The following is a 25,055-nucleotide window of genomic DNA, read 5'->3' as shown; positions in this document are numbered from 1 at the left end:
GAGAAAGAGTTAGACTGGGATTCTAGGTAATTGGGGGGGGGGCTTTCGATAGGGGTCTAAAGACAGCTTTCCATTGACAGGCTATATCGGAGTGTGTGTGACTGAGAGTGGATTTGAGGAACGGAACAAGCAACTGTTGATGTAAAAAGGGATTTCTAAGTACATTTGATTGAGTAAGATAGGAGATGTCATGATGGCTAACTCATCAGCTAACTCACTAAAGTGTTGCCTCGCAAGGTACATTTATTTTTCATTATTTGCGTAATGTAGCCTAATTGTGTCAATATCCAAATTCATAACAAATCTGGTCATCATGTATTCATTCAAGCTGCTTTTCATAACCACCATGACCTGGATGAGGTCTTTCACTGTGCCAAACTGAAACAAGTTCTGGGAATTTCCATATACAGTGCCTTCAGAACGTATTCATACCCCTTGACTTATTCTACATTTTGTTGTGTTACAGCCTGAATTGAAAATGGATTAAATGTAGGATGAGGTAGTTGGACCTTTTCAGGTTGAAGATGAACTGAAACTCAACTTCCAAACCTACTGCCAGTTTCTGGAAGATTCTTTCTTCAAGCAGTGGTACAGGAAGAATTCCTCAGCATTCAAGAAGGCCGTGATCTTTATGCAGGACAATGCTCCATTACATGAATCCAAGTACTAGACAGCAAGGGCCTCAAAGATGCCCAATAATGGCCTGGCCCCCTTCCTCACCTGACTTAAATCCTATTGTGAACTTGTGGGCCCTTCTCAAACGTGAGATTTACAGTGCAGGAAGATAATACACCTCTTTGAACAGCATTTGGGAGGCTGTGGTTGCTGCTTCAGCAAAAGTTGATTGTGAACAGATCAAGAAACTGACACACTCCATGGATGGAAGGCTCATGTCAGTTATTGAAAAGAAGGGTGGCTATATTGGTCACTGAATATTTTTGAAAGGCCAACATTTTTATTTAATTGTCTTTTTGTGTTCGTTATTTGTTACACTTACTCAAAAAATGTAGAATAAACAAGTGAGTTGGTAAAAAAATATTTTTGTAATTTAGTTGCCTAATAATTGTGCACACTTATATATTCCCCTGAGAAAGACAAAACTTACTTTTCCTTTGTTAAACATTCAGGTTTGAGGTTCAATAATATTTTGTATTGACTGGGAGCATTGTGTTCGTTCAACAATCAAATTAATCATGAGGAATACAATTTGCCTAATAATTGTGCACAGTATACATACAATACCCCATAAAACATGTTTTAAGAAATGTTAGTGAATGTATTGAAAATGAAATACACAAGTATCTCATTTGCATGAATATTCACACATCTAAGTCGTTACTTTGTAGAAGCACCTTTGGTGGCAATTACAGTTTTTGGTATGGCTGTACCAGCTTTGCACATCTGGATTTGGGGATTTCTCCCATTCTTCCTTGCAGATTTTCTCAAGCTCTGCTAAATTAGATGGGCTTTGGCTGGGCCACTCAATGATTTGAATGGCCCAGCCAAAGCCCATCTAACTGAAGCCATTCCAGTGTTGCTTTGGTTGAATGCTTGGGGTCATTGTCCTTTTGGAACATAAGTCTTCGCCCCCCAGTCTAAAGTTGTTTGCACTCTTAAGCAGGTTCTCATCAAGGATTTGCCTGTATTTGGCTCCATTCCAAACCATCTCAATTGGGTTGAGGTCAGGTGATTGTGGAGGCCAGGTCATCTGATGCAGCACTGCATCACTCTCCTTCTTGGTCAAATAGCCCTCACACACCCTGGAGGTGTGTTTTGGGTCCTTGTCCTGTCGAAAAACAAATGATAGTCCCGCTAAGCACAAACCAGATGGGATGGCATATCACTGCAGAATGCTGTGGTAGCCATGCTGTTTAAGTGTGCCTTGAATTCTAAATAAATCACTGACAGTGTCACCAGCAAAGCACACCCACACTATCACACCACCTCCTACATGCTTCACGGTGGGAACCACACATGCGGAGATCATCTGTTTACCTATTCTGCGTCAGACACAGCGGTTGGAACCAAAATCTAAAATTTGGACTCATCAAAGTAAAGGACAGATTTCCACCGGTCTAATATCCAATGCTCATGTTTCTTGGACCAAGCAAGTCTCTTCTTATCGGTGTCCTTTAGTAGTGATTTCTTTGTAGAAATTTGACCATGAAGGCCTGATTCATGCAGTTTCTTCTGAACAGTTGATGTTGAGATGTGTCTGTTACTCAAAGGTGCAGTTAATTGCCCATTTCTGAGGCTGGTAACTCTAATGAATGTATCCTCTGCAGCAGAGGTAACTCTGGGTCTTCCTTTCCTGTTGCGATCGTCATGAGAGCCAGTTTCATCATAGTGCTTTATGATTTTTGCAACTGCACTTTAATTTTTTATTTTAAGTTCTTGAAATGTGACTGACCTGCATGTCTTAAAGTAATGATGGACTGTCATTTCTCTTTGCTTATTTGAGCTTTTCTAGCCATAATATGGATTTGGCGTTTTACCAAATAGGGCTATCTTCTGTATACCAAACCCCTACCTTGTCACAACACAACTGCTTGGCTCAAACACATTAAGGAAAGAAATTCCACAAACTCACTTTTAAGAAGGCACACCTGTTAATTGAAATGCATTCCAGGTGACTTCAGCATTAAGATGTCATCAAGGTAAAGGGTGGCTACTTTGAAGAATCTCAAATATAAAATACATTTTGATTTGTTTAACACTTTTTGGTTACTACATGATTTCATATGTTATTTCTGATGTCTTCACTACTATTCTACAATGTAGAAAATAGTTTAAAAAAATAAGAAAACCCCTGGAATGAGTAGGTGTGTCCACACTTATGACTGGTACTATATGTAAATAAAATATTCCTGTATTTCATTTTCAATAAATGTGCAAACATTTCTAAAAACATATCGATGGGTAAAAAAATGTATATTCAATCCATTTTGATTTCAGGCTGTAACACAACAAAATGTGGAATAAGTCAAGGGGTATGAATACTTTCTGAATGTACTATATATAACACTGGCATTTAAACAGAGAGGACTATATTGCAAACCAAAACCACCATTGTTTTCTCACATCTGTAATTTCAAATGTATTTAATAAAAAAATATAGATAATAATAATCCCTGAGCTTGCTGAATTGATTTGTCCACTATGGCAGCCAGAAATGATACGAAGGGAGTCAGCACAACTCTCACATTACATATTATTTTACAGTGACAGCTTAACTGGGTGACTAATCGAAGGGTAAGCCTAATACAGGGGAAATGTGGATATTTGACCCCCTTTGAAAGCTCCAATTTCATCCACACACACATTCAATGTTCCATATCTAAAATGCCATTTTTAGGAAAGACCCAGAGAAACGGGGCGAGGTGAAAGCAAGATCTATTTTTGGCATTGTTGATGCTATTCTTCAGCACAACTTTGACTTTGCTGCCCGCCCCATTGGGCCAAACACAAAAATTACAAAGGTGAATGTGTTTTCCAAATATAGCTAGAGAATGCTCAAGGGGACACAATTCATAGTGTGAAGGTTTGGAGTGAAATGTAAAACTCACAGCAAGACAACAACGCTCTCACTCTCTCTCTCTCACCGACACACACTCCCTGAGTGGGTCACTATACAATGTACAGAATGTTCAGAAGCTACTCCGCCACATCGTCAGTGTCCTATTATTTTGTCATGTAGAAAATCAATGGTCTGCAATAGCAAATGTACAGCATATATAAATGTATGTAAAATGTATATCACAATATATGTTAAATGCATCAGAAAATGTATTTAATGTACTTCAAAATACATTCTGAAATACATGAAAGAATGTATTTAAGGGCATATGTATTTTCAATATATGTGGTAGATACATTTTAAAATGTATTTGGGCAAATCATATTTTCACAAAATTATGACTATTCTTAACAATGACACTTTAGTAGGCTCTTTGGTATCACAAGAACAGTCTCAATAAGACTACAGAACAGGCAGTGTAGAAGCTTAACCTTTAATCAAAGAACACAACATAACACATTAACTGGCATTACAATCCGGGGGTCTCAGGTGGTCTCTCAAACAGCTCTTAAAGGTCATGAACAGTCGAAGATATTTGGATGAACCCAAATCAAAGCATGAGGACCAAAGTATGAAAAATTACTGTTGCTTGTACGTTGATCAAAATTGATGATAAAGTTACTGGTCCCCTCCCCATGTCAAAGACTTGGATTCAGGAGGCGAGATTATTAAGGGGATATGGTGACACCCTACCTCTCATTTGAATACACTAATGGTAACATGATATTCTTACCTAATTTAAATAAGTACCGCCTTGTAACCAACATCGGAGAACGCCAGTTTGCATAGGGGCTTGGTTTATATAGCTAGATATCTACTCTACTGGTGTCAAAATTTGACTGTAGGCGTCAGCAAATATAATGAAACGTTTACACTATTCATCTATGGCAAAGATGCATGTATTTTTATGTCTCCCCTTTCATTTGTGTCTGGTGTTAGCTAGTTACTAGCTTCAGCCAGCATGGAACAAAAGGGGTGAAAGGTCATTCAAAATTGTGACGGAGTTGTCATGTCAACACCTCCATCAGTGCTGCTGTGAACCATCACAAGAGACATGCCAAACGGGAGCTGTATAAATTTGTTTAATATCATTGATGCAATTTCAATGTGGTTTGAGTTGCTTTGTGTATCACCAAATTAGCTTGAGATGATTTTACTGCAACACAGCTCACTGTATCCAAGTTTCTTGACATAGGCTTTTCAAAGAGGTGTCAGTCAAGGTGAGCTCATGAATATAACCTCCCGATCCACTCAGGCTGGGGTTTTTTCAAACTTCCTGGTAGTTAGCCATCAAATTTTGAGCATTACTATAGCCAAAAATATTATGGGTGATATTTTAGTCACCCTATACAGACTATTTTACATCGGAATCATTATCTGTTTGGGACCTTTAAACTAAAGGGGCATTATCATAATTGTATCATTTTGACAATTGCACAGTATTATTGCAGCCTCACAGTGTGGATATATTTATAAAACACAGGGAAATCTAGTTTTTGGGCCTTCAACAATTTTTGTGAAACATGCATTTAATTTCCCCTCTCTGTTGCACACAACAAGGTTTCATTCCCCCTGTCACAAGGGGATTCAAGGCTGATTTAACTAACTAGTAATTACCAGTTGGAGGGCCAATCAGGGATTTTTCCCAGATGTGGTCAATTCCCACTTCCCACTTGGTTACAAATGCACCATAACACCTCTAACCATCCACTGTAGAGCTGTATAATACCACTCATTTGAAGCGCAAGGTTTAGACCTACACTCCTAGACCCACACTTTGGCATATTGTGGAGCGTTGTATGACGTATCGTTTTTGTTTAAACTGATCATTCTAACTCAAATCATTTTCTTTTTAACTGCCTTGCACCATCACAATTAACATGATATCACTGCCAAAGTGTTGGCTTAGTGGCCCCAAAAAATATTTATATTGATCAAACCGAATTAGGAACCACTTTGGCCACCCTGTAGACCAGATATCATAGCCATGCATTTCAGGAATATTGTCAGGCATTACATGCATTTGAGCAAAGATGCAAATGTATCGACATGTATTTGAAATACGTTTTACATGAGCTTAAATATTTTGAAATGTATTTTTTCCCATATGGGTACTGAGAGAACTAAAAGGATCAACTACCAAAGTCTAATAAAAAGGAATGGAAGTAGGCCTAGTATTTTCAGAACAAAATGTTTGTTAGACTAAATGAGAAAGACAAAACATAAGTTCAGGTGCTAACTAAGCAAAGTCATCAGAGGAGAAGAAACACCCTGAGGCCAAATAAACTTCAAAATAGACATGTCCCTTTGTCCCTGTGCTAAATTGAACATTGAAAAACCTGAGGTCCGCAAGCTGCAGCTGCACTGATTAAAATGTGTTACTGAAGTGCTTCTGACATGTCTCAACAGGACAGAATTTACTACTACCGTTGAAAATGTGAAAACCACTCTAACATACTACTAGGCTACATATATTAAGTATGTATCTATTGGTTGCTATGAACCTAGTAATGATGAGTGCACTGTTATTTTCCCATGCTAAATTAAAGAGAAAAGAGGTAAAGAAGTCATGGTTTTGAGTCACTGGAGTTACACGTAATTACAAACAAGACCAAGACCATCCTGACCTTCCTATAAAAAAAACAGTGTAGTATAGAGTTCTCTTCAATCAAATCAAATAACAATTTATTGGTCACATACACATTGTTAGCAGATGTTAATGCGAGTGTAGCGAAATGCTTGTGCTTCTAGTCTCGACCATGCAGTAATATCTATAAAGTAATCTAACAAATTCACAACAACTACCTTATACACACAAATACAAACAAATGTAAAGGGATTAATAAGAATATGTACATATAAATGGATGCGCGATGGCCGTGCGGCATAGGCAAGACGCAGTAGATGGTGTAGAATACAGTATATAGAGTGGGGCAAAAAAGTATTTAGTCAGCCACCAATTGTGCAAGTTCTCCCACTTAAAAAGATGAGAGAGACCTGTAATGTTCATCATAGGTGCACTTCAACTATGACAGACAAAATGAGAAAAAAAATCCAGAAAATCACATTGTAGGATTTTTAATTTATTTATTTGCAAATTACGGTGGAATTTCTTTTTTTTTGCCCCACTGTACATATGAGATGAGTAATGTAGGATATGTAAACATTATTAAAGTAACGCTGTTTAAAGTGACTAGTGATACCTTTAATAAGTCAATTTATTGTGGCCAGAGATTTGAGTCTGTATGTTGGCAGCAGCCTCTCAATGTTAGTGATGGCTGTTGAATAGTCTGATGGCCTTAAGATAGAAGCTGTTTTTCAGTCTCTCTGTCCCAGCTTTGATGCACCTGTACTGACCTAGCATTCTGGATGATAGCAGGATGAACAGGCAGTGGCTCAGGTGGTTGTTGTCCTTGATGATCTTAATGGCCTTCCTGTGACATCGGGTGATGTAGATGTCCTGGAGGGCAGGTAGTGATGCTTTGTGCAGACCTCTCTACCCTCTGGAGAGCCTTGTGGTTGAGGGCGGTGTAATTGCCGTACCGGCGGTGATACAGTCCGACAGGATGCTCTCGATTGTGCATCTGTAAAAGTTTGTGAGTGTTTTAGATAACAAGCCACATTTCTTCAGCCTACTTCTTCACCATGCTGTCTGTGTGGTTGGACCATTTTAGTTTGTCCGTGATGTGTACGCCGAGGAACTTAAAACGTTCCACCTTCTCCATTACTGTGCCGTTGATGTGGATGGGGGGTGCTCCCTCTGCTGTTTCCTGAAGTCCACGATTATCTCCTATGTTTTGTTGATGTTGAGCGAGAGGCTATTTTCCTGACACCACACTCCGAGGGCCCTCACCTCCGTTTACACGTTGTTGGTAATCAAGGTCTCGAGCTTAATGACGAATTAGGAGGGTACTGTGGTGTTAAATGATGAGCTGTAGTCTATGAACAGCATTCGCACATAGTTATTCCTCTTGTCTAGATGGGATAGAGCAGTGTGCAGTGTGATGGCGATTGCATCTTCTGTAGACCTATGGAGGCGGTAAGCAAATTGAAGTGGGTCTAGGGTGACAGGTAAGGTGGAGGTGATATGATCCTTGACTCACCTCTCAAAGCACTTCATGATGACGGAAGTGAGTGCTACGGGCCGATAGTAATTTAGTTCAGTTACCTTTGCCTTCTTGGGTACAGGAACATTGGTGCCCATCTTGAAGCATGTGGGGACAGCAAACTGGGATAGGGAGAGATTGAATATGTCCGTAAACACACTAGCCAGCTGGTCTGCGCATGCTCTGAGGACCGGCTAGGGATGCCGTCTGGGCTGGCAGCCTTGCGAGGGTTAACACGTTTAAATGTTTTACTCAAGTTGGCCACGGAGAAGAAAAGCCCACAGGCTTTGGTAGCGGGCCATGTCAGTGGCACTGTATTGTCCTCCAAGCGAGCAAAGAAGTTGTTTCATTTGTATGGGAGCAAGATGTCAATGTCTGTGATAGGGCTGGTTTTCTTTTTGTAATCTGTGATTGACTGTAGACCTTGCCACATACGTCTCGTGTTTGAGCCGTTGATTTGCAACTCTACTTTGTCTCTATACTGATCATCCCTGCTTTAACCCGAGCAGGCTCACCTCAACACTGCAGGAATACCTCCATTTCATTTTTACATCTAAATGACGGTTGACTCAACTAGGGATTAAAACATCACATCCTTCCCTCAGGACAAAACTACACAAACACAGCAGTCGAGTATTAGAGTAGGCGAGAGATCTGCAGAGGGAGGGAAAAAACATCTTCTCTGGACCTGGGAGGACACAGTCTTTTAAACCACCCCCTTCTGTCCTGATTCTTCCATGCAAAAACACACACATACACACACACACACACACACTCATTCACAAACACTGGCGTAGGATGCTCAAGTCGTATAGGGACTGATAAAAAACAGTGGGGTGGAAAGGATGGGGACATACATGTGTGTCATGCCACCCCTATGTCCCAGGCCTAAACACCTTCTGAAATGATGTTATTAGTTTCCTTCTCTTTTAAAAAATACAATAAAATCAGCTGTCAAAAATACCTGTAGGCCTAATCTTAAATGGCCCAAGTGGGTTAGTGGCTTGCACCAACCACATGTTCCTTCTAAAGCCACCTCATTCACATTTCTGTGAAGGACAACAGGGGGATTCTCAATAAACCTGTTTTAAAAGGTCTGTAGCAAATTTAGTTACAAAACCATGATGCATCTGCAAAAATAAACCAGAGGGTTTGTACAGACATTAGCAGGTCAAGGACTTTCAAGTACTTTTCCAAGCACTAAAATGTATTTTCAAGGCCCATCAATTTGTAATAGTTCCTACTATGCAATTGTTTCTAGTCGCCAACAGATGACAGTATATCACCACAACCTCGCAAACTTACTGTTCATCATTACCTACTCAATAATATGTGTTTCACTACTTATTTACTACATACATGAGTGGTCAGGACTGAGATGATGTTAATTGATTTCCTTATATGAACAGTAACTCAAATCTTTGAAATTGTTGCATGTTGCATTTACATTTGAAGTCGGAAGTTTACATACACTTAGGTTGGAGTCATTAAAACATGTTTTTCAACCATCCACCAATTTCTTGTTAACAAACTATAGTTTTGGCAAGTCGGTTAGGACATCTACTTTGTGCATGACACGAGTAATTTTTCCAACAATTGTTTACAGACAGATTATTTCACTTATAATTCACTGCATCACAATTCCAGTGGGTCAGAATTTTACATACACTACATTGACTGTGCCTTTAAACAGCTTGGAAAATTCCAGAAAACAATGTCATGGCTTTAGAATCTTCTGATAGGCTAATTGACATCATTTGAGTCAATTGGAGGTGTACCTCTGGATATATTGCAAGGCCTAACTTCAAACTCTGTGCCTCTTTGCTTGACATCATGGGAAAATCAAAAGCAATCAGCCAAGACTTCATAAAAATATTGTAGACCTCCACAAGTCTGGTTCATCCATGGGAGTAATGTCCAAACGCATGAAGGTACCACATTCATCTGTACAAACAATAGTATGCAAGTATAAACACCATGGGACCACGCAGTCGTCATACCGCTCAGGAAGGAGACGCGTTCTGTCTCCTAGAGATGAATGTACTTTGGTGCGAGAAGTGCAAATCACCAACAGCAAAGGACCATGTGAAGATACTGGAGGTACAAAATCATCTACATCCACAGTAAAACAAGTCCTATATCGACATAACCTGAAAAGCCACAGCTCCAAAACTGCCATTGAAAAGCCAGACTACGGTTTGCAACAGCACATGGGGACAAAGAATGCATTTTTGGAGAAATGTACTCTGGTCTGATGAAACACAAATAGAACTGTTTGGCCAGCATTATGTTTGTAGGAAAAAGGTGGAGGCTTGCAAGCCGAAGAACACCATCCCAACCGTGAAGCATGGGGTTGGCAACATCATGTTGTGGGGGTGCTTTGCTGCAGGAGGGTACTAGTGCACTTCACAAAATAGATGGCTTCATGAGGGAGGAAAATAATGTGGATATATTGAAGCAACATCTCAAGACATCAGTCAGGAAATTAAAGCTTGGTCGCAAATGGGTCTTCCGAATGGACAATGACCCCAAGCATACTTCCAAAGTTGAGGCAAAATGGCTTAACCTCTCTTGGGTAGGGGGCAGTATTTTCACCTCCGGATGAAAAGCGTGCCCAAATTAAACTGCCTGCTACTCAGATCCATAAGCTAGGATATGCATATAATTAAACAATTTGGATAGAAAACACTCTAAAGTTTCCAAAACTATTAAAATAATGTCTGTGAGTATAACAGAACTGATGTGGCAGGCGAAAACCAGAGGAAAATCCAAACCAGGAAGTATGATTATTTTGAAAGGCTGTTTTTCCATTGAAAGCCTATCCACCATACAAAGACTTAGGACCCAGTTCACGATCTCTATGGCTTCCTCTACGTGTGACCAGTCTTTAGGCATTGTTTCAGGCTTTTACTCTGAAGAATTAGGGAGATACAGCACATTCAATGAGTGGACAGTGGAAATTTCCAGACATGAGCCAAGCATGTGATCAGGAGCGCGCCTTTCTTGTTTCTCCTTTTCTATTGACAAGCTTTTGTCATGTTGAAATATGATTGATTATTTATGACAAAAACAACCTGAGGATTGATTTTAAACATTGTTTGACATGTTTCTACTAACTTTTATTGTACTTTTTTGAGTTTTCGTCTTGATGTTGAGAGCGTGCATTGTGCCTTTGGATTTCTGAACTAAACGTACCAACAAAACGGAGGTATTTGGACATAAAGATTAACTTTATCAAACAAAACAAACATTTGTTGTCTAACATGGAGACCTGGGAGTGCCATCAGATGAAGATCCTCAAAGGTAAGTGATTAATTTTAACGCTATTTCTGAAATTGGTGACACCTCTCCTTGGTTGGAAAATGGCTGTATGGTTTTCTTTGGCTAGGCGCTGACCTAACATAATCGCAAGGTGTGCTTTTGCCGGAAAGCCTTTTTGAAATCTGACACAGCAGTTGCATTAAGAAAAAGTTTATCTTTAATCGTATGTTAAACACTTGTATCTTAGATCAATGTTTATGATGAATATTTCCGTAATTTGATGTGGATTTCTTCACTTTCACCGGATGTTTGTTTGAGACAATGCATTTCAGAACATAACGCGCCAATTTCAAATGAGGTTTTTGGACATAAAGATGAACTTTATCGAACAAAACACACATTTACAGTCTAACATGGAGTCCTGGGAGTGCCATCTGATGAAGATCATCAAAGGTTAGTGATTAATTGAATCGCTATTTCTGACTATTGTGAGCCCTCTCCTTGGCTGGAAAATGGCTGAAAATGGCTGTATCGTTTTCTGTGACTAGGCGTGACTAGGCGCTGACCTAACATAATCGCATGGTGTGCTTTCGCAGTAAAGCCTTTTGAATAATACTTGTATGTTTGAATTTTAATTATGGGATTTCACTGGCTGTTGTCGAGGTAGCATCCCACTTGTACCAGAGAGGTTAAGGACAACAAAGTCAAGCTATTGGAGTGGCCATCACAAAATCCTAAACTCAGTCCTATAGAAAATGTGTGTGCAGAACTGAAAAAGTGTGTGAGAGCAAGGAGGCCTACAAACGTGACTCAGTTACACCAGCTCTGTCAGGAGGAATGGGCCAAAATTCACTCAACTTATTGTGTGAAGCTTGTGGAAGGCTACCCAAAATGTTTGACCCAAGTTAAACAATTTAAAGGTAATGCTACCAAATACTAGTTGAGTGTATGTAAACTTCTGATCCACTGGGAATGTGATGAAAGAAATAAAAGCTGAAATAAATCATTCTCTCTACTATTATTCTGACATTTCACATTCTTAAAATAAAGTGGTGATCCTAACTAAACTAAAAGGGCATTTTTACTAGGATTAAATGTCATAAAACCTGTGTTTAAATGTATTTGGCTAAGGTGTACATAAGCTTCCAACTTCAACTGTCTATTTTTGTTCAGGGAACATAATATTAAGTTGTCTTTATATTTAAATTGTCTTTATACTGTATTTCACTCAATTTTGGGTCCCACGGGCTGTTCCAACACATAATGACATGAACGTGAATTCTGACAGTGTAAAAGGCCCTTCGTTGACTCTTAAATGGTGGGAAACAATTGATTAATGTGTTTGAAAAGATTAAAACCCCTATCAGGGGTCCCTATTTAAATATTAGGGGACCCCACATGGGTCCAGGACCCCAAGTTTGGGAACCACTTTACTACTAACCTCTCTCCCTGCTTGCTTCAATGCTTCCTCTCTGTGTATCTCTTTTGCCTCCTTCATTGCAGCCTGACTCACCACTGTCTGTCTCACTACTCTCTATAAAGAAAAGGTATTTTGTTATGAGAACTTATAGTAGCCCATATTTTGATTATAGTTTGCTTAATTTCAGTCAATTGCTCCTGCTGAAGTCAGGCTCCGTTCAACGTTAGCTTCTAACTTCATCCTTCTAGCCAGCTAGTTATAGCTAGCTACCTAGCTAATAGCCAGAGCCATTGAGCTACCTTGCTAGATGGACATCTGGCTGAAATATCAGCTACTATTTACCAATTGTACACTCATTCTCTGAGAATGCATGAATCATTCATGATTCTACTCATACCGCTGCTACGTTGAAAGTCACTGAGCTCTTCAATAAGGCCATTCCACTGCCAATGTTTGTCTATGGAGATTGCATGGCTGTGTACTCGATTTTATACACCTGTCAGCAACGAGCGTGTCTGATATAGCTGAACCCACTCATTTGAAGGGATGTCCACATACTTTTGTATATAGTGTATGTGTGTAGGCTATACAGTATTGTTGTGAATGTCATGTTAATATGCACAATATCAGTCATCACATGGAAAGATGGAAAGATAGCGAATCATCTTTGGATGAAACCGTCTACCAGTCAGTGTTTTTGGGGTTAGCGTTCTTTTTGTTTGAAATAACTTGGCCAATACTAAGCAATAACTCGTACTAAAATCAAACATATTGCCAAACTACACATATTAAAACATTTTATATGGCCTAACACGGAGATGGTATTTTCTTGAGGGCAAGTCTAGTTATTCCACGGGTTTCACTAACCAGAAAATCACTCTGACCTTTTAAAGGAAACTCATTTACAGAGATGTTCAGTATATCAGAGGTGAATAAGAGAGATAAAGGAACCCGTTTTAATCAACTAGCCAACATGTATACTGTAAACCCAGTTTAGGAACATTGAACTATAGTTTCTCTGTGGAGTATGCTAAATCACAGCCCAGCATTGGCCAATTTGTCATTTCACCCATCTATTGATCTTTCCCTGGCAATTGTCACATCTCAACAGAGCCTTAAATACGTGTTTTTCTTTCTTCAGCTTGAGATATTACAGTTTGTTGGAGATTTACAGAGAACTGTGTGGTTGGGGTGGGGGGATGCTTTGCCCGGCTCTCTCTTCACTCCAGAGCAGTCATGGAGAGGTCATGGTTATCAATTGAAAGGAAGAATTATACAGGGACTGTGACAGATTGGCTGTCTGCTGACTTTAAATCACCGCCAAAGACATTCATTTCACTCAACCCCTCGCACTCTCTGATGGGTGATTTAAGCCTGAATCTGAAAGTGTCGGTCAAAAGAGAGACTGCGTATGAGGGAAAGTTGTAGAAAAGCATTATTTCGTGAGAGCCTTCCAAAACAAGCTGGCGAGGGACAGAGTCAGAGTTATGAAAGTTAAGACAAAAACACTACCGTTGTTAGGCTAAATCTTCAGGCTTATGTCATCAGTTTAGTGACACTACTACCATCCTGATTGATATGATTCACTGGCACACAATTTAGAACTGTTGACCAGAAGGACCATACCATACCTCCCAGTATTAGGCTAGTGACTGTTTAAGCATTTTCCCCACTACTTGATAGCTAATGGTACATGAGAAAACATTAAAATGTTCCTAAATATAGCATGAGTGTACCAAGTTTCATGATTTTATGCAAAAGTGCACAACAGTCTTTTGGGGCTTTTATCCGCTGGATTACCAGTTCCCACTGAGCTAAAGATGGGCAGTGTAACTGTCTGACATGCGATCCGTCTGAAGGGGCACTCACCATGGGGCGCCGGTCGTGGTGAGTAGCCCTGACAAATGTAGGATTTAGGCCCTGCCACGGGATAGGTGGTGCCCCCATCTGTGCCCAAGTCCACCACCCCCACGTCACCTCATTCCACAGTGACATCATGCCCTCTAGAACTTTGACTGGGAAACGCAAAGCATCACGGGATAACTGGAGCGTATGCAGAGCAGACGCCCTCTCAGCCCTCATCATCAGGGAGCACGGTGAACATACGTATTTCATAGACTCAATGACTTAACGAGTAACATACTATGTTAGAAAGGTAAACAATGAAGCATTCTAAGATCAACAAAACATATAAATACGTCTAGGTTTTGAAGAGCTTTCCTTGGCAGCATCATAAGTCAGAATGGTCAGATTTGATACCAAAAAAAGCCAAACCTAGCCTATCTATTGGTAAATAATATGAGAGAAACATGGCGACATTTTAAAGGACATTTTTGTTTGGATTGTGGAGCTCCTGGGCTGAGTCCATCATCAGTGCTGCCATGAGTCAAATGATATTGAAGATTCCAGCTAGAGCTGCTCCACACAAATCCCGTTCCACGTGATTATTCTCAATTTCACAGCTGATGGTTTTTCCACATTGAGCTCAATCCAGCCTGAGAGAACACGCTTCTAAGACAGGAGGAGAAGCAAGCTGTAGAATGAAGGATATGCAGGGTCATGGAGGAGAGCAGAACGAGCGCTGGGCCTACCTCTCTCCTTTCAAGCATAGACAGACACAGGAGAGTGCTGACCCAGCTGCCTTCACATCTAAAGCCCAGTAGAGACACACGTGTAGTACCATGCGGTAATGGAGGTTCGAACACCACTTTCAATCTGGCAACCGAGTGGCAGGTGAAAATGATGGTGTCACCCGAGGGAGTGGGTGGGTGGCAGGGGAAGGACCTGATGAGAGACACCTTGGTAAGAATGATAGCCTGGTTCTGCTGCTGGAAACTCTTCCAAAAATAGCAAGGAAGGACACACACCACTGCAGGAATGGTTTGATCCGATTTAGATTTGAAAGCCCTGCTGTGGTATTGAGGGTGTATCAGACCAAGGTCATTTGTAGGGGACAAGGGAAGATGAAGATAATGAAGATTATATTTTATTTTAGTAGATGAGTGGAGAGGCTGCACTTGGCTTGAGTTACAGTTTTGTGTGCCATGGCAACACTCTCTGTAATGAGGTTAGTAGAGGTCATTTGTACATGTACACTACCGGTCAAAAGTTTTAGAACACCTACTCACTCAAGGGTTTTTCTTTATTTTTACTATTTTCTACATTGTAGAGTAATAGTGAAGACTTCAAAACTATGAAATAACACATATGGAATCATGTAGTAACCACAAAAGTGTTAAACAAATCAAAATATAGTTTATATTTGAGATTCCTCAAATAGTCACCCTTTGCCTTGATGACAGCTTTGCACACTCTTGGCATTCTCTCAACCAGCTTCACCTGGAATTTCCAATAGTCTTGAAGGAGTTCCCACATATGCTGAAAACTTGTTTGCTGCTTTTCCTTCACTCTGTGGTCCAACTCATCCCAAACCATCTCAATTTGGTTGAGATCAGGGAATTGTGGAGAAGGTCATCTGGTGCAGCACTCCATCACTCTCCTTCTTGGTCAAATAGCCCTTACACAGCCTTGAGGTGTGTTGGGTCATTGTTATGTTGAAAGAAAAATGACAATCCCACTAAGCGCAAACCAGATGAGATGGGGTTTCGCTGCAGAATGCTGTGGTAGGCATGCTAGTTAAGTGTGCCTTAAATTCTAAATAAATCAGACAGTGACACTAGCAAAGCACCGACCCACCATAACACCTCCTCCTCCATGCTTTATGGTGGAAAATACACATGCGGAGATCATCCGTTTGTAACGGATGTGAAACGGCTAGCTTAGTTAGCGGTGTGCGCTAAATAGTGTTTCAATTGGTTACGTCACTTGCTCTGAGACCTTGAAGTAGTAGTTCCCCTTGCTCTGCAAGGGCCATGGCTTTTGTGGAGCGATGGGTAACGATGCTTCGTGGGTGACTGTTGTCGATGTGTGCAGAAGGTCCCTGGTTCGCACCCGGGTATGGGCGAGGGGACGGTTTAAAATTATACTGTTACATTGATGCTATTGACCCGGATTACTGGTTGCTGTGGAAAAAGGAGGAAGGTCAAAAGGGGGGTGAGTGTAACGGATGTGAAACGGCTAGCTTAGTTAGCGGTGTGCGCTAAATAGTGTTTCAATTGGTTACGTCACTTGCTCTGAGACCTTGAAGTAGTAGTTCCCCTTGCTCTGCAAGGGCCGCGGCTTTTGTGGAGCGATGGGTAACGATGCTTCGTGGGTGACTGTTGTCGATGTGTGCAGAGAGTCCCTGGTTCGCGCCCGGGTATGGGCGAGGGGACGGTCTAAAGTTATTCTGTTACACGTTCACCCACACTGCGTCTCACAAAGACACGGTGGTTGGAATCAAAAATCTCTAATTTAGACTCCTCAGACCAAAGGACAAATTTCCACCGGTCTAATGTCTATTGCTTGTGTTCTTGGCCCAAGCAAGTCTCTTCTTCTTATTGGTGTCCTTCAGTAGAGGTTTCTTTGCAGCAATTCGACCATGAAGGCCTGATTCACACAGTCTCCTCTGAACAATTGGTGTTGAGATGTGTCTGTCACTTGAACTCAGTGAAGCATTTATTTGGTCTGCAATTTCTGAGACTGGTAACTCTAATGAACTTATCCTCTGCAGCAGAGGTAAGACTGGGTCTTCCTTTCCTGTGGCGGTCTTCATGAGAGCCAGATTCATCATACCACTTCATGGTTTTTGCGACTGCACTTTCAAAGTTCTTGAAATGTTCTGTATTGACTGACCTTCATGTCTTAAAGAAATGATGGACTGTCATTTCTCTTTGCTTATTTGAGCTGTTCTTGCCATAATATGGACTTGGTCTTTTACCAAATTGGGCTATCTTCTGTATACCCCCCTACCTTGTCACAACACTATTGATTGGCTCAACACATTAAGAAGGAAAGAAATTCCACAAATGAACTTTTAAGAAGGCACGCCTGAAGTTGAAACGCATTCCAGGTTACTACCTCATGAAGCTGGTTGAGAGAATGACAAGCGTGTGCAAAGCTGTCATCAAGGCAATGGGTGGCTACATTGAAAAATCTCAAATATAAAATATGTTTTGATTTGTTTAACACTGTTTTGGTTACTACACGATTCCATGTGTTATTTCATAGTTTTGATGTCTTCACTACTATTCTACAATGTAGAAAATAATAACAATAAAGAAAAACCCTTGAATGAGTAGGTAATGTAGGTAGGGGTAAAGTGACAATACATAGGTAATAAACAGCTAGTAGCAGCAGTGTAAAAACAAAAACGGGGAGGTTCAATGACATTGTCCAGCTGGCCATTAGACTAATTGTTCAGCAGTCTTATGGCTTGGGGGTAGAAGCTGTTAACTTCTTTGGGAACTTCTTCTTTCTTCTTCTCCTTCTTCTCAATTTCCACCTAAAAACATACCCTAATCTAACTGCCTGTTGCTCAGGCCCAGAAGCAAGGATATGCATATTCTTGGTATCATTTGAAAGGAAACACTAACTTTTGTGGAAATGTGAATTGAATGTAGGATAATATAACACAATAGATCTGGTAGAAGAAAATACAAGGAAATAAACACAAGTTTTCTGTTTTTTATTGTTGCTGCATCATCTTTCAAATAAACAAGAACAGCCAAACATACGGATAGAATGCTGGGGATGATTTGAATGAAGAACATAAGATGGCAAGAATAGCTGAGCAAAGTTTTAGACAGATAACTTCAAAAATGTGCGAGCTACATGACATTGAGCATGAAGTCCTCCGGGTTTCCCACAAATGTACCCAAGTGGCCGAATTGGTACAGTGATACATTTTGAAGGAAAGAACAACATACAAAATACATAAATGCTATTCTAACACACCCCCAAAAATGTATACCTAAATATATAATATACAAATATTTTAAAAAATAATAATAATTAAACATAAACAAATAACAAGGGTAACTATTTACACATTTTCTATTTACAATATTGTGAAGACCCTCAGTCCTCTACACAATATTGTGCTGCTGGTGCCATGGCCCTTAGCAGTCCCTTTCTGCTGTAAAGAGGCTTACTGAACAGGTGGTGCATGTGATTTAATTTTACCTTTATTTAACCAGGCAAGTCAGTTAGGAACACATTCTTATTTTCAATGACGGCCTGGGAAAAGTGGGTTAACTGCCTGTTCAGGGGCAGAAAGACAGATTTGTACCTTGTCAGCTCAGGGGTTTGAACTCACAACCTTCTGGTTCCTAGTCCAACGCTCTAACCACCAGGCTACGTTGCCAGGTGGTGCATTTCCTGTGACAAAGGGCACAACGACATCTCCCTACTGTGCCCTTTTGCCTTGAGGCACATTCATGCCTGCAGAGATTAATCTGGGCAGGTGAACACCACTGGTTGGAGCAGAAGGGACAGAGGTAGAGGGGACAGAAGGTGGACTTGCAAGCTCCTGGATGAGCAGCTCCCTGAAGGCTAGCTGTGAGATGGGGGGCTGCCCACAGCTCTTGGCCATTTCCTTCTGGAGGATGAAGGCATTCACCACAGCAATGTCAATAAAATGATAGAAAATTGTATTGTACCATTTCATGGTCTTGTGAACAACATTGTAGTATCCTATCAGTGCATCTGACAGGTCCACACCTCCCATGCCCTTGTTGTAGTCCTTCACAGCAGCTGGAATGGGGACATTTTGTGGTCCATGCCCCGCTTACCATCCTCCACACGCCTGACAACGTGATCGCCACTGAAGGACTTGTGGATAGTTGTGCACATGACCATCTCTCTGGTATCCATCCACTTTACAAAGAGCAGGCCATCTTCACAAATCCATTGCATGGTACCCCGCTTAGGCATGTCGTTCACCTTTGTTTTTGGAAAGCCCACTCTGTTGGTCTGAATGGTGCCACAAGCCCACACATCCCGCCTTCCTCAGCTCTGTAAACAGGGTAGGGCTTGTGTAGAAGTTGTCCACAAACCGTTTGTAGCCCTTCCCAAGCAGTTGAAAATCCAATAACTCCATAACAGAACCATTACCGGTAGCAAAACTGAAAGATTCATCTTCCTGAAGCAACTCAGTCTCGCTTTCTCTATCAATTTCCTCTATCAAGAACCTCTTTTACACCAGAGTTTACGACAAAGGCTGGTCTTCGAACGTATAACCATTATATATTGCCGTTTACCTCAACTCATTGGCTATCTTCCAAGCTAGATTTCAAGATGATCAGTGGTCATTGGGACAAAATACAGTCAATCAACGATAGACCGGTCCTACCATTGGTGCGCAATGAGGTCATTGATTGATGTCTTCAAATCGGTTTGTTTCGGTCAATACGTCCCGGGAAAAGAACCATCAAGTATGGTTGTGTTAGTGTCAACCAGAGGATTGCAATGAAACCAACCATGACTGGATAAACGTTTGTTTAGTGTGTGTAATTACCACGAATGCTTCGTCCAAAGTTGAATGAGACGGAAATCACGACGCAGCGGGTTACAAATGTTTTGTGTTAGGCTATAAAAATGGATGTTATCAAACAAAACAAACATTCACTGTGTAGTTAGGACACTTGGCATTGTAACCAGAGGAAGATCTTCAAAGGTAAGCGATTTATTGTATTGCTTTTTCTGACTTTCGACCAAGCTAATGCTTGGTTGGAAAATGCTAGTAATACTTGTGTGTGCGGGGCCCTGTCCTCAGAAAATCACATGGTTTGCTTTCACAGTTAAGCCTTTTTAAAATCTGACACAGAAGCTGGATTAATATGACATTCATCTTTTAAATTATGTAAGATACATGTATTTACAAGAATGTTTAATATAACGAATGGTGTATTTAGAATGTTAGCGCTCTGAAGTTTCACCGGATGTTGGCATCTCACCTACCCTAGAGAGGTTAAGGAGGCTTTTGGACCTAGACTTGGCGCATCTGGTGCTCTCATGCATGCTTCAGTGTTGCTTGCCTCGAAGCAAGCATAAAAGGCATTTAGCCCTTCTGGTAGGCTCGCGTCCCTGAGCAGCTCGCGGTTGGTTTTCCTGAAAACTGAAAACCTACAGGAAAGTAGATCTCCAGGATGAGGGTTGGGCAGTCCTGATCTAAGGGCATAGCAGGATTTCATATAAGTGTCCGGACTAGTGTCCCGCTCCTGAACAATGGTTTGCATCTCCTAAAATATCAATGTAGATAAAATACTGGAATGTGACTGCTAGTGACGGCATTCAATGACACTAAAGGGCCAGTTCCCGCAATTAGACTTTCATGCAACAACTCCTCAGTCAGAAGGGTGTAAAATAAGTGTAGGCAAGTGAATGGATGGGAGCTGAGATGATGCCTAGCCCTAATCTTACCGTCTGACTTTCGAGTTCCACAGTCAACCCTATCCTTTACTTTCCTTGCTCTTAAGAAGTGGATAAGAAATAAAAGGTTCTAATAAATAAACCACAGATGGAAAGAGGAAACCAGCTAGTCCCTGTTTTAGTTTCAGGGATTATCTATAAGAATCTTTAAATAAATGTCTTTATTCACTATGTGTCACACCCTGGTCAAAGTATTTTGTGTTTTTCTTCATGTATTTGGTCAGGCCAGGGTGTGACATGGTTTTTGTATGTGGTGTGTAGCTTAGTGGGATTGTAGCTTAGTGGGGTGTTCTAGGAGAGTCTATGGCTGTCTGAAGTGGTTCTCAATCAGAGGCAGGTGTTTATCGTTGTCTCTGATTGGGAGCCATATTTAGGCAGCCATATTCTTTGGTTGTATTGTGGGTGATTGTCCTGAGTGGCTTGATGGCCTTAGTCTGTGTTAGTTTGCACCAGTTAAGGCTGTTTTGGTTTTCACTACGTTTATTGTTTTGTAGAGTTTGTGTTTTGGATTCGTGTTACGTGTGTAAATAAACATGGATCACAATATACGGGCTGCAGTTTGGTCCGACTCTCCTTCACCATTAGAAAACCGTGACACTATGTCACTGCTGTATATCTTTCTAATCATTCGCCCGTTAGCCTATATTTTATTTCCTTAAAATATTAATAGGTAGACTACACACTTGCACTGAAACAAATACTAAGTACAAGGAAATAAAGGAAGGGGGAGGGGTTCCCGATGTGATAGTGGCTCGTTGGGCAGTCTCAAACCTTTCTCTCTGAAAAGTCTTAATTGTTTTCCTGAGATGTTTTTTCTTGCCCATTATCTGAGGTATCAGGGAAAGGGGGAATCTAGTGGCCCTAGCTCAGCTCTCCTCTCTGCGAAGGAAAAGCAAGAGGAATGGTCTGATAGGCCTCATGTGAGCTTCTTGTCAAATGGAAGCTCAATGAAATATTCAGCAGTGTTTCTGTAGCACTGTAGACTGTGTGTCTTCTCCACTAGCAGCCTCTGTGAAGACAGCTCAAAATGTTATGTGAGGTGGTCTGTTGGCACCTCATATGGATTTATATGCAAATCCTTGAAATTGAGCAGGGGAAAACCAGGTATTACAGCTATTATGAAACCATGTGTAATCCTACTGTATACACACCTATAACTAGCGGAGAAACACTCAACTCCATTCTCTTATATCGATACATAGTTGAGTTTTGGTAACTGGTTGTGGGACATTGAGTCACCATTCGATTCTTGTAAAAATGTAAATTCTGAAAATGCTAACCTGTACCTATGTTTTTCCTGTACAACTGTGGTCCTTCCGCGGGGTGTGGAAATTCAAACTTTTAATAAAAACTTTTTTTGAATACAACCACATTTTACCTAATGTGTGTTACTATGTAATCTATGTAAACTGAGATTCAATTGGCACCATGAATATTCGTGCTGAGTTGAGCAAACCAAATGAGGGAAAAGTCGGTGGTTGTATTCAATCTTTTTTTAAATTAAAAGTCTGAATTTCAGCACCCTGGGGAAGCAACACAGTTGTAAACAACAAACATATAGTTGAAGTCGGATGTTTACATACACTTACGTTGAAGTCATTAAAACTTGTTTTTCAACCACTTCACCAATTTCTTGTTAACAAACTATAGTTTTGGCAAGTTGGTTAGAACATCTACTTTGTGCATGACACAAGTCATTTTTCCAACAATTGTTAATTTGACTTATAATTCACTGTATCACAATTCCAGTGGATCAAAAAATTACATACACTAAGTTGACTGTGCCTTTAAACAGCTTGGAAAATTCCAGAAAATGATGTCATGGCTTTAGAACCTTCTGATAGGTAAATTGACATAATTTGAGTCAATTGGGGGTGTACGTGTGGATGTATTTCAAGGCCTACCTTCAAAATCAGTGCCTCTTTGCTTGACATCAGGGGAAAATCAAAAGAAATTAGCCAATAACTCAGAAAAAGAATTGTAGATCTCCACAAGTCTGGTTCATCCTTGGGAGCAATTTACAAAAGCCTGAAGGTACCACGTTCATCTGTACAAACAATAGACGCAAGTATAAACACCATGGGACCACGCAGCCGTCATACCGCTCAGGATGGAGACGCGTTCTGTCTCCTAGAGATTAACATACTTTGGGGTGAAAAGTGCAAATCAATAGGACCTTGTGAAGATGCTGGAGGAAACAGGTACAAAAAAATATATTGAAGCAACATCTCAAGACATCAGTCAGGAAGTTAAAGCTTGGTCGCAAATGGGTCAATTTGTGGGCAGAACTGAAAAAGCGTGTGCGAGCAAGGAGGCCTACAAACCTGACTCAATTACACCAGCTCTGTCAGGAGGAATGGGCCAAAATTCTCCCAACTTAATGTGGGAAGCTTGTGGAAGGATACCCAAAACGTTTGACCCAACTTAAACAATTTAAAGGTAATGCTACCAAATAATAATTGAGTGTATGTAAACATTCTCACTGGGAATGTGATGAAAGAAATAAAAGCTGAACTAAATCATTCTCTCTACTATTATTCTGACATTTCACATTCTTAAAATTAAGTGGTGATCCTAACTAACTTAAGACAGGGAACTTTTACTATAATTAAATGTCAGGAATTGTGAAAAACTGAGTTTAAATGTATTTGGCTAAGGTGTATGTAAACCTCCGACTTCAACTGTAGGTACAGGGAAGCATTTTCAGAATTGACATTACAAGAATCAACTGATGGTGACTTGTGGCTCAGTTGTTAGAGCATGGCGCTTGCATCGCTAAGGTTGTGGGATCAATTCCCATGGGGAGCCAATACAAAAATGTATCCACTCACTGCTGTAAGTCGCTCTTGAGCATCTGCTAAATGGCTAAAATGTAAATGTAATGTTGTTACTAGAAAATATCAGTTCTCAAAACTCAACTTTGCCTTGAGAATAGAGTGGAGCATTCCTCATCTAACCTATAACCTGCTCTGTGGTGTGAAAATACTTTCAAGTACTACTTAAGTAGTTTGTTGGGGTATCTGTACTTAACGATTTATATTTTGGGAAAATTTGACTTTTACTTAATTTACATTCCTAAAAAAAATAATGTACTTTTTACTCCATACATTTTCCCCTGACACCCAAAGGTACTCATTACATGTTGAATGCTTAGCAGGACAGGAACATTTTCCAATTCATGCACATCAAGAAAACATCCCTGGTCATCCCTACTGCCTCTGACCTGGTGGACTCTAAGCACAAATGTGTTTTTTTTTTGTAAATGATGTGAAGTCAATGAAAAATACAAGAAAATTGTGCAGTCTGGTTTGTTTAATATAAGGAATTTTAAATGATTTAAACTTGTACATTTACTTTTGATACTTAAGTATATTTTAGCAATTACATTGACTTTTTAAATGTAAGTATATTTAAAACCAAATACTTTTAGACTTTTACTCAAGTAGTATTTTACTGGGTGACTTTCACTTGAGTCATGTTCTACTAAGGAATCGTTGCTTTTACCCAAGTATGACAGGTACTTTGTCCACCACTGAACCTGCCTGTGTAACTACCATGTTAAAACACAGGCATTATAGACACATAGGCTTTGTGTTAATCACCAAAATAATGTGTTTTACTTCATAAAAACGTTTCCTTATGTAATGAAATAACATTAATCATCTTTTAGAAATGAAGTAAATGATTGTGTCAACAACGGCATTTCCAGAGTGCTACCACGTTGCACCATAACGTTACTTGAAGTTGACAGAATTAATAACGCACCAACCACGACTCACTATTGTATCCGTTCTGACTATTCAGTTTAACAAACTTTTTTTTCCCAGAGAGAAGGGTAAACTAGTTTTACACGATATCATAACCCTCATGAATGTAAAAGTCGATTTAGATTCATATAGGCGGCTAATCTACCACAGGTAGGCTAGTCTACTCGTCGATATACTAACGGATGCGCTTTATCTTCATGCACAAAAACAATAGGCAATACGTTAGCAAAAGTATGTAATATATTGTTCGCCTACCTGCTCTGGACTGTTTCAAAATAGCTCCGTGTCCGTTTGTACCGAACATTGCTCTACCGGTTGCGGATTGAAGTGCGCCGCTGTCTCACGAGAGCGCCAAGAAAGCCACGCTAATGGGCGCGCGCTGCGGCACGGGTTAGCCTGGTCTCATAGACGAGACATAACAAGGCTGAACCGGTGCACGCACGATACAATTCCATCTATCCAACTATAAGGGGGGGGGCTATTCATTTTGCTCAGAGCCCATGTAGGTCACACATGGCATGTGTATGTTGTTGATCATTTTAAAATGTATATTACAACTCTGTTAGCCTACTCTTAAAATTAGTAACATGTATTTGTGGACAGGTTATATAGGA

At 40.4% G+C, this 25,055-nt stretch overlaps 1 protein-coding gene across 1 annotated transcript in view; it reads right to left on the bottom strand.

Moving 5' to 3' along the window:
• Positions 1-24,830, bottom strand: part of LOC124048431 (zinc finger protein 385C-like) — a 166,024-nt gene extending 141,194 nt beyond the window's left edge. Inside the window, exon 1 of the mRNA XM_046369213.1 lies at positions 24,697-24,830. Within this exon, the coding sequence (XP_046225169.1) occupies positions 24,697-24,745 (49 nt within the window). The 5' untranslated portion in view covers positions 24,746-24,830. The remainder of the gene's footprint in view (positions 1-24,696) is intronic.
• Positions 24,831-25,055: the final 225 nt, after the last annotated feature.

This window comes from Oncorhynchus gorbuscha, linkage group LG11 (genome assembly GCF_021184085.1).
Source record: "Oncorhynchus gorbuscha isolate QuinsamMale2020 ecotype Even-year linkage group LG11, OgorEven_v1.0, whole genome shotgun sequence".
Lineage (NCBI taxonomy): Eukaryota > Metazoa > Chordata > Actinopteri > Salmoniformes > Salmonidae > Oncorhynchus > Oncorhynchus gorbuscha.
The sequence above is the reverse complement of the archived record's forward strand: the minus strand, read 5'-3'. Positions and strand labels throughout refer to the sequence as shown.